Raw genomic sequence first — 10,334 nt, forward strand, 5'->3', positions numbered from 1 at the left:
ATATATATATATATATATCCATTTTGAATATTTATTCAATGCAAATAGCATTTATCTTGTAGTAAACCAAATTGTTGCGTAATCGATGTAAATTATACAAAATCGACGATATCTTAATAACAAAAATTGTTTAGTGATTTATTAACTTTGAAATATTTAATTTTAAATCTTTTTTTTTTATTTAGATTTTGTTCTGTATATCAAAAAGTCATTAATAATTTTAAGTAACTTTTTATTAAACTTTTTATTTGATGTTTAGAATAATCGTCAATTTTTCTTTATATTTAATATGTAAATTTATAAAATAAGTCATAAAGATTGGAGCTTTAACTGAGACAATTGTTAAATATTAGCTCCTTGCTTGCTTTTTGACATTATAGATCTTTAACATTATAGAATTACAAATATTTTAGTTAGAACAATTTATTATATGCAAAGGCCTCTTATATCACTGTCTCTCGCGTCAGATGGATGCCAGTGATTACGTAGTTTATATAACCGATGGAAAGTTGTAATAATTTTTATCATGGAGAATTATTCCTCGTCGTGAAGTTCATTCGCAAAGTCTAGTTTAGTGTCTCTTCGGAGATTCTTGTGTCGGAGATTCTCTTGACAGAATTGGAATGCATCCCGGATTTTTTTGTCTGCAGTTAGATAGTAATAATTTTGTTAATGAGTCAATGAAAATTGCTATACATTTTAAAGTCAAGTTGCAAAATTAATTCAGTGATATATTTTAGCATACAATTTTCGCTTTTTTTGTTTTATTAAATGTTCTCCTACTAGTAATAATAATGTTAGTAATAGTACTGTCTTAATAACAATAAGAATTTAGTATTATATGATCGATATGGATATACAATTATAATTTGTTTAAATTCTAATTATTAAGTGAACAAATTTAAATTTTATACAAATAAAATTTGCTAATTTTTCGATGATTGGTCTAACAAAAATATGGTTACGAATGTGTATATTCAATTTTCTAACTGATATTTTAAAATCATTTTTAGGTATTGGACATCCCGCCATTGCAGAATATTTTTAATTATTAATATTTTTAGATTTTTTTATAATTTTATTGTTATTATTTATGTGTACGTATAACACTTTTCTATGATAAAATACATGCAGATCTTATGAGAAAATACATGCAGGTCTTATATTTAACGGATATTGATTTTTATCGATTTACATAATTTTTTTCAAAATTTTGTATTGTCTTTTAACATTGTTATCATGATTACATGAGTTGAATTAAAAATGCGTGGGTACAAAAAATTCAAAATAAGTCGAATAGGTACTACTCTCGTATTAGCGGGATATTAATAATTGTAATTTTTGAAAAATAAAGAATTGTTAAATTTTATAAATTTTTCAGTATAAATGTTCTTTAATCTCATTATTACCGGGTTCAGCTCATCTCGTAGTTGGTACCCAACTTTTGTACCCGTACATAAAAAAAATTATAATAACGCGTGTATTTTATTATTGTTAAATATACTCCTTCGTAACCATTATTTCGTAAGAAAATTATTCCATTCTATTCATTTTTAATAAGTGATGATTTTTAGTGATGGGTGATTGAATATATTTTCTCACGAATTTTAATATTATATTAAAGAAGTGATAAAAATGGTAACTGCAATTGACATGTTACCAAAATTACTATTTCATTACTATCGTAAGTGATCTGAAAGATTTGGGATTTACAACCTTCTTTAACGAGACCGCTGGTATTTGACGGAATGTTTAATTTTTCTTTACGAATAGATATTGTAAATTTGACGTAGAAAGTTCATTCTCCACTGTGAAAATTACTCTTTTTTATATCGGATTCTAACTATAGCGTATCACAAGGCGGAGGGACCTTGATTCGTTTACATTATTGGGATATGTTATCTTGAAACGCGATAAAAGTGCCGTCATAAATATATTAATGACTGTGAAATGCCGTCATAAATATATTATGAATAATTCATCTAATTTAAATAAAAGGAGAGTCACTTAAAATTTTTAGATAAAATAATTATACATATTCTCTAAAAAAATAATTATATATATTCTAAAATAAAAATAAGAAAGAACATACGCAAGTTATTATTCGCACAAATCATATATTTAAAAAGATCTAAGCAAAAATAAATTTGTATAAAATTTTAAAATATTATTTAAATTACTTTAAAATTTTATACAAATTTATTTTTGCTAACATTTTTTTAGAGAATATATATAAATAAAATTTAAACAAAGCTATTAGAGGTGGCTCTGTAACGTAAAACAAAAATAAGAAAACGCATACAGTCACATATGCAAGTTATTATTCGCACAAGTCATATATCTAAAATATAATTACATCTAAACGTTTCGGTCAAATTGTGACTATCAGCACAATCAAGAGAAGCAAGTGTTAAAAAATATAATTTAGCACATTATGTATATAGGATGTCGCAGTACAAAATTCCAAAAATTAATCCTGCCTCGTAATCTCTTTAACATTGAAATTAAGAATTTATTCTTGCGTATGTAGCTGTATGCGCTTTCTTATTTTTGTTTTATGTTATCGAGCCACCTCTAATAACTTTGTTTAAATTTTATTTATATATATTCTCTGAAAAATTCTTAGCAAAAATAAATTTGTATAAAATTTTTAAGTAATTTAAATAATATTTTAAAATTTTATACAAATTTATTTTTGCTAAGATCTTCTTTAGAGAATATATATAGAGGAAAGTCGCCGATACTGACATAGATCTCCTACAGCGACACCCTCTTATTTCTTAGAAACTAATTATTGCACTTTATTAATACTAATACAATCATGATCTGTTTAGCTAATTAAAGAAATACAAACTCATAATTTGTATATTTGTGGCTTATTTCTATAACAAATCTATTGTATATCTGCAATAACTTGTAAACTATAACAAAAGGAAAAAAAAGAATTGCAGTGCAACATATATTTAATATAAATTTACATAGGAAAATTATGGTAACACGTTTGACTGATACATAATTATAAATAATTATAGACATTTTGGAAAATTTAAATTTGTGGAGATATAGATCTTGAAAAATATAAATTTGCAATTAGATACATTTACAAAGTATATACTCAGTATATAAACAATTACAAAACAAATCAAATGTATACAAATTTTTAATGTTAAATAAATTTGGGTATCTAACCTAATCTAACGATCTCATTTAATCTCCCTAGAAAAGACTATCTGATGATGAAGATATTTTATTAATATTATCTGAAGGAGACTTTTTATGATTTCGACTATCTTTTGTTTGACAAAATTCACGAAAAGACATTCGTTTACCATCTCGACCACCAGTTTCAAATTCGATGTCTGTTTCATCATTTATATCATATATATCATATTTTTGTTTTGATGTGGATTGGAAGGCTCTTTTGATTTTCATTCTTTTGGAGGCTTCTTTAACCTTCCTTTTCTGGTTCCTCATGTTTCTTTTGCTAGTCTTCATCTTGTCATTTTTAAATTCTTCTTTAGAATTGCCTCTATAAGTTTTCCATTTTTTATCATTTTTATTCCGATATTGAGAAATACATATTCTTGGAGGAGTCGAAGTATTTTCTGTCTTCCTAGAAGCATTAGGAAGTCTTGGCTTAAGCCAATTCATAAGTTTGATTGGTGACAGTTCAAAAGATAATGTAAAATGCGGGGAAGTCTTCCTGGAATTCCTGAAATATGTTTTGATTGGCTGATCCGGATGAAAGTTTGTTGTTTCAAATTGTAAGTCGGGAAAGCTAATGTTTTCAGATATTTGTTTAGGACTTATTTCTAGCTTCTGTAACGAAACGTGTGTTTTTTCATTGGCTTTATAATCTAAAACAGCAATTTTTTTTTATAATTATATACATTTTAAGCAGAAAGAATATTTCATAAAAAAAGATTTAATTGCAAAAGTATTTTGAAAGCATTAATTGATGTAGAGTAGGCCATTTTAATGTCCTCATTTTAATGTTCAATATTATGTAAAAAATCATATATAATTTAATATTTTAAAAAATGGAGATGAAACTTTGAAAAATCGATTTTAAAAAACTGATGACTTATTATTATGAGTGTCCTTCAGATAATACATTTTTTTACAGGTCTGAAACATTTTTCTGAAAAGCATAAAAAAATATTTAAATACGAATATTAAAATGGCCCATCCTGTAGATAAATGTGCACAAATAGAGATATATGTAAATAATAAATGATATACAATAAAAAAAATTAATTGATCAGTAATGATTAAAATAAAGATAATAATATAAGATAATTATTAAATATTATTATATAAAAATTAATTAGAACTGAAAAGAATTATTAAATAGTTATCAATAATTGTAATAGAATTTTAACAATTATTTCCGATAAACTATTTTACATAAAACATATACCGAATATTGTTTCATCTTCAATTACTTCCTCTGGATTTCGTATTTCCGATGGTAACAAATTCACTGGAAGCAGTTCATCTTGTAGTGCGATGTTATTCTTTTTTGAAATTAAATGTGATCTTTTTCTAAAGGACCCTAAAATTGGTGATTCCGACAGAATTTCTTCATATATTGTTGGTGCATCTCGAGTTTTCTCCGGTGTACTGCACGGATCTTCAAATAATTTTATGTGCTCGTCTTTTAAGGTGGATAGAGAACATATTGAATCTTCATTAATTGATTTTTCCGATTCGGTTTCCCATTCATTATCTTTGCTTTTTATTTGAGTGACTATTAGCTTTTTTTTGATAGTTTTTTTCTTGATCTTTAAGTTTTTCTTTTGCTTCTCTGTTATATAAAGAATACATTAGTTTTATAGTATGGATCTTATACAGTTAAATGTTTTTAATATTCAACAATTTGAAAATAAAAATATTTCTGTAGAAGATTCTAAATATATCTTTTCCTAACTTTAATTGACATTAACCATTTAAAGATTGATTGATGAATTCTATTGGTTTGGCTTCCCATTCGCTGTCAGAGTCTTTTATTCTCCATTTTATGTCTGATCTCCTTTTTTCTTTCGAATATCTTTTGTGCTTGTTTTTCAGAACTAAAATAAATTAATTTAAGTATTTATATATATTTTACAATGTAACATATTTATTTTAATTTTTAACAAATTGAAGATATCTTTCTAAAAACTTTTATTTTCTTTAATTTTAATTACATAATAATATAATAGATATTAGGTAATTAAAATAGGTAGATATACTTTTAATTGCTTTTGACATACTTTTAATTCAATTTGTTATTATAATAATATTATTAAAAGGTGAATTTTTAACTTATTGTTAGACGTCACGATTTTATTTCAATCGAAAAATAATTCATCTATATAAAGTTGCAATATAAAAAGTTGCAAAAATATAATTATGAATATATGTATAATAATTTTTTCTCACCTCGTATCAGTGACCCTAAATTTCTTGTAATTTTACTTCCACTTGATGAAGAACCTGTATCAATCTCAGATAAAGATATACTTCCAAGCTTTATTGGAAACGGTTTGATTGGCGTGCTTGAAAATACACTACTTATAGTAGCACGTTTATGCTTTTTATTTTTAACAGATGTGTGAATTATTTGTGACATATTACTGCAGATCTGAACACGTAATTAATATGTTGAAACACTTTCACAATTAATACTTTTGACTCTGATATCTGCGTTTGTTTGACGATCCATTCAGTGACTGAATCTTGTCTGTATGTGAGAAGTCGACGAGAGTCTCTCTATAGAGTTTCTCTCAAGGTTTGTACATAAAATCGTCCGCGGTCTCCTTCGCCATATTATGAAATAAACATATCGTGATTATACTGATTATTAAGAAATTGTTATTTGGCAATCTAATATTTAGATATATCATTTGGAAGTGATAAAAATGAGAAAATTTGTTATTCTATTACAATACGATTTCCCTTATATATTCTATACAATATGATTCCCCTAATCTGAGTATAAATGTATTAAAGTAGTAATATAAAAAAAACTAATAGTTTTCGATATTTTGTATCTTATTCTGGCATATATTGACATAAAATATTAACTCATAAACTGTATAATTTTTTGATAATATTACCGTAATACTTTTATGAACAGAATAATAAAATAAATTAATTAGTGGAAAGAAAACACATAATCGCTTTAAAAAGATATGCATGCAAAATACTTAGTGCAAGAAATATATATTTCCCCTAAACCTGATTTTTCCTAAAACAAATAATGTGAAAATTATTTCCGTAAAATATTTATTAATATTTATATATTAGGTGTTGGAATTAATTCGTAGCGTTTTTTAATGAAAGAATGTTATTTATTTCACATGAGCATTAAAAAATACATTAATGAAAGTACTTCCCATCACTTGTAAAACGCTACGAATTAATTCCAACACCTAATATGTTTATGCATATTTATATACATACATATTTTTATATTAGGTAAAAAGAAATCCATTATTTTTCCAATAGATGGCTTTAGTAATCTGTATTTCGCAACGCGCCTAATATATTCACTACACCTAATATATTCGTACACGAAAAATTTTTTACCAGGTGTGACACATATCTGTTTTTTTTTTTTCATAAAGTAAGTAAAAATAAGCGCCTGATTAAGTGAGTTCTAAAACTGACACAGTAAGGTAGTAGTGTTATATATTCCTTTTTTTTTCTTTTATAGGAATTATCTGCATAGAGTATCTACAAGTGAATGTATTATATAAGATATACTAGGATCTTTTTACTTCGTTATAAAATATTTTTATTGAATTATATGGATATTTACTTTATGCTGTTCTCTGCAAGATGCAAATATGTAACGCGATAGTTTTTCAAGAGTTATTCTATACGAACGATTCTTCCAATAGAAAGCTATTTGACATTATAAAAATTAAATCATGATCTGTTTTACAGACAGGTGTAGTGGTTTACACTGCATCCCAATTTTATATTTAAAATCATATTATGAAAAAACTAAGAGAAAAAATAATATAAATAAATATAAGTTAATTTACACATATTAATGCTCGTGTAATATAAATAAAACTGATTTAGGAAACTACAAGCATTTAGAATAACGTAATATTGTTAATAATATAGTCACTGTTATTTTTAAAACTACGCAATTTACAAAAGAAAGTCGTAAGAATTTTATTTTTACAATCGTAGAATTCGTTTTTAGTTATCGAGTTATTTATAATTCAATTAGCTAAATTGAAGGCACTTCAATATGTATCTCACTCTATTTAATATAAAAACTTTGTATACTATAAAAAGTATTGTTTAGGTTATATGATCTCGCAAGAAAGGCATATAATCTGATATTTTTCGATTTCGCTTCTGTAGATACGTTTTGTCTTTGCTGCTCAGTTTCCTGCTGCAAAATTAATATATATATATATATATATATATATATATATATATTAGGTGTTGGAATTAATTCGTAGCGTTTTTTAATGAAAGAATGTTATTTATTTCACATGAGCATTAAAAAATACATTAATGAAAGTACTTCCCATCACTTGTAAAACGCTACGAATTAATTCCAACACCTAATATATATATATATATATATACACATGTATATGTTACAAAAATGAAGACAAGTATCTATTCACACTCTTCCAAAATATCTTATTAAAATTTTTATTAATTTTTGGTTCCTACATAGGAAAAATATTGCCATCTTTTAGTTAGAAGCTCATTTTTAACATTATGATTCTCAGTTAAAAGAACTAATTAATAGAGTTCCGTGCATGTAATATTATAAAGCCGGTAATAAATAATTGATATATAATCAAATACGTGAAAAGATTAATTATTTTATTTTTTGTTTTTTATTTTCTATTTAAAAAATAACAAAAAAAAGACAAGCGCGTATTTAAAATTAAAATTATTTCAAACCATTTAAAGTAATGATGAATAAATATTTTAGTGTTTTTAAGTATCATATTGTCGATTACATTGTACAAATTCAAATTATTTTAAATTTAAAATACACATAAGTTGGACATTTCATTATTACTCTTTACACTGAGAAAAAATGCTATTGATTCAATTAAATTCTATATTACGGACTGTCACTAACATAAGTGATTAATTCATGTATATTTTTATTGACATGAAGACCTTGATTATTGAAATAATAATTTATGCCTTTATGTCAATAAAAATATGCATAAATTAATTATGTTAGTGACAACCCGTAATATAGATTTTAATTGAATCAACAGCATTTTTTTCTCAGTATATCGATAACTAATTATTAATTAATAATTTATTAAGAATTAATTTTTAATTATCTTGTTAGTATAGTACAATATCGTGTATTAAATTTAAAACAAGAATTAAAAGAATTTTTAACTTTTGTTGTTTTCATTTAAATATATCAAAAGTTAAATGCCAGTTTATCTACTTTATATTAGTATGTTTGAAAATGCTAATTAAAATTTTAAAGCTTCAATAAGATTATATTTTATAAAAATTAATATTTGCTCTAATGCAAATTAAATTTAAACTAAATATATTTAAATTATACGTTTTCCATAAATTCTCAACTAATATTTATTATATTTTTACAAATCTTTCATAATTAGAATGTATACAGGAATGTACATTGTGCTGCTATTCATATTATTCACAAATATGAAGGAACAATTACAAAGTTGCAAAGCTTCTGACGTAAAAGCTGTCAATAAATTTGAGAAGCAAAAATCTTACCAAGAAGAATTAAATAACATTAATTCCAAGATGCTTGATTGGAAATATAAATTTGAAGCGAAACTGGTGACAATAGAGAGTAATATACATAGAATAAAATTTCATCTAATATCAAACATTGAAAATGAAAGAAAACTAAAGATAGAATTATTGCGTCTTTATAAACAACAATTAGAAAACAGTAATTTTAATAAAATCATGATATATAACTTACTTTGCTTAATGGGTAAGCGATGCTACAATAAATATTATATTAATTGTAATTTTATTTTAACTCTTGTGTGCGATATGCGCGCGGCACAAAATTATTTTAATAAATTATTAGATGTTGGAATTAATTCGTAGCGTTTTTAATGAAAGAATGTTATTTATTTCACATGAGCATTAAAAAATACATTAATGAAAGTACTTCCCATCACTTGTAAAACGCTACGAATTAATTCCAACACCTAATATTTTATTGACAAACATTATACTTTATTACTTTTGTAGGAATTGTTATCATTATTCGTTGATACGTTGTATTTTTAGTAAATATACTTTTAAAAAATGCAAAGAGAACAAAAGCTTCTTAAAGAAATAAAATTGGCAAAGTAAAGAAAAGGACAACAAAAATGGTTTAATCATGCAATACATACATATATCTGAAAAGATTTTTAAATTAATATTCATAAAATTCATATTTTTGTGTTTGCAAAATATAATAACCACGTCGTTGTTTTTAATTTTGGCAGTAAAGATAGATAGATTATAAAAATTTGGAAGAACTATAATCTTGAGACAAATATTTATTAGATAACATATGTATGAATCGATTTAAATAATCTTTTTAATGGAAAATAAATTTTACATATTAAAATATATAATGAATTTTAAATAATATTTGTTATTATAGAATACTTCATTATTAATGAAACCTACTTCATAAATGAATTCAGTATTAAGAAGTTATTATAAGAACATTCGTGTATATACACTTCATTTGTAACTTTCTTTCTGAGTTATAACTAGTTTTCAAAATGAATAATTTTTATAATAAATCGAGTTCAACTAGAATTTTACTAAGCTGATACGATCGATTGCAAACATTTCAATATTTATGAATAATTATTACATATTTGATTATACATATATTACACAATATATACATACAGATTTTATTATTTTAAAATATTTCCAAATATGTATATATATTTCTTTACGTTTTATGACTTTTAATTCATACAGTCATTTTTATTAGTAAAACGGAGCATTTTTTAATTAGTAATCTTATCGTCAGAGATAAATATACTCGAGCGAATCTTACGATTTGGTCTACCATTTGTCAGTATTGTTTAACGAGTAAATAATGCAAAATTATTGACGCATTATCGACGTTTGTACGAAGCTATATTTAATTATTTTAACCCGGAAAAAAATGTTTCATGTATAATCATAAAACCATTGTAACATCAAAAAGATCATTTATTCAGTTTGTGAAATGTAAAAAATGGTATAATTTCTGTCGACCATTTGCATTCCCATTTGATAAATATTGAATTAATAATGATAAATCGAATATCCTCTTAATATATTGTTATAATTGGTTAATGCTT

The 10,334-nt window shown here is 24.3% G+C and overlaps 1 protein-coding gene and 1 long non-coding RNA gene across 2 annotated transcripts in view; one reads left to right on the forward strand and one right to left on the reverse strand.

Annotated features, from left to right (window-relative positions):
* The window catches only part of LOC147907259 (uncharacterized), a 72,428-nt gene that overhangs the window by 5,826 nt on the left and 56,268 nt on the right, over positions 1-10,334 (forward strand). The gene's annotated exons all lie outside the window — the stretch shown is intronic.
* LOC105145700 (uncharacterized) lies at positions 202-6,235 on the reverse strand. The gene is made up of 4 exons (XM_011055461.2): positions 5,425-6,235; positions 4,947-5,072; positions 4,421-4,807; positions 202-3,857 (listed from the first exon to the last, which is right to left on the reverse strand). Exons 1-4 carry the CDS (start codon positions 5,612-5,614, stop codon positions 3,217-3,219), a joined length of 1,344 nt encoding a protein of 447 aa, XP_011053763.1. The 5' UTR covers positions 5,615-6,235; the 3' UTR covers positions 202-3,216.

Source organism: Acromyrmex echinatior, chromosome 15 (assembly GCF_024713525.1).
Source record: "Acromyrmex echinatior isolate Ae372 chromosome 15, ASM2471352v2, whole genome shotgun sequence".
NCBI classification, from domain to species: Eukaryota; Metazoa; Arthropoda; class Insecta; order Hymenoptera; family Formicidae; genus Acromyrmex; species Acromyrmex echinatior.

Coding starts and splice junctions, on each gene's coding strand:
- LOC105145700 (XM_011055461.2), bottom strand. CDS start 5,614: ATGTCACAAATAATTCACACATCTGTTAAAAATAAAAAGCATAAACGT. Junction 5,073..5,424: donor TTTAGGGTCACTGATACGAG/GTGAGAAAAAAT, acceptor AATTTATTTTAG/TTCTGAAAAACAAGCACAAA. Junction 3,858..4,420: donor TGAAGATGAAACAATATTCG/GTATATGTTTTA, acceptor TTGCTGTTTTAG/ATTATAAAGCCAATGAAAAA.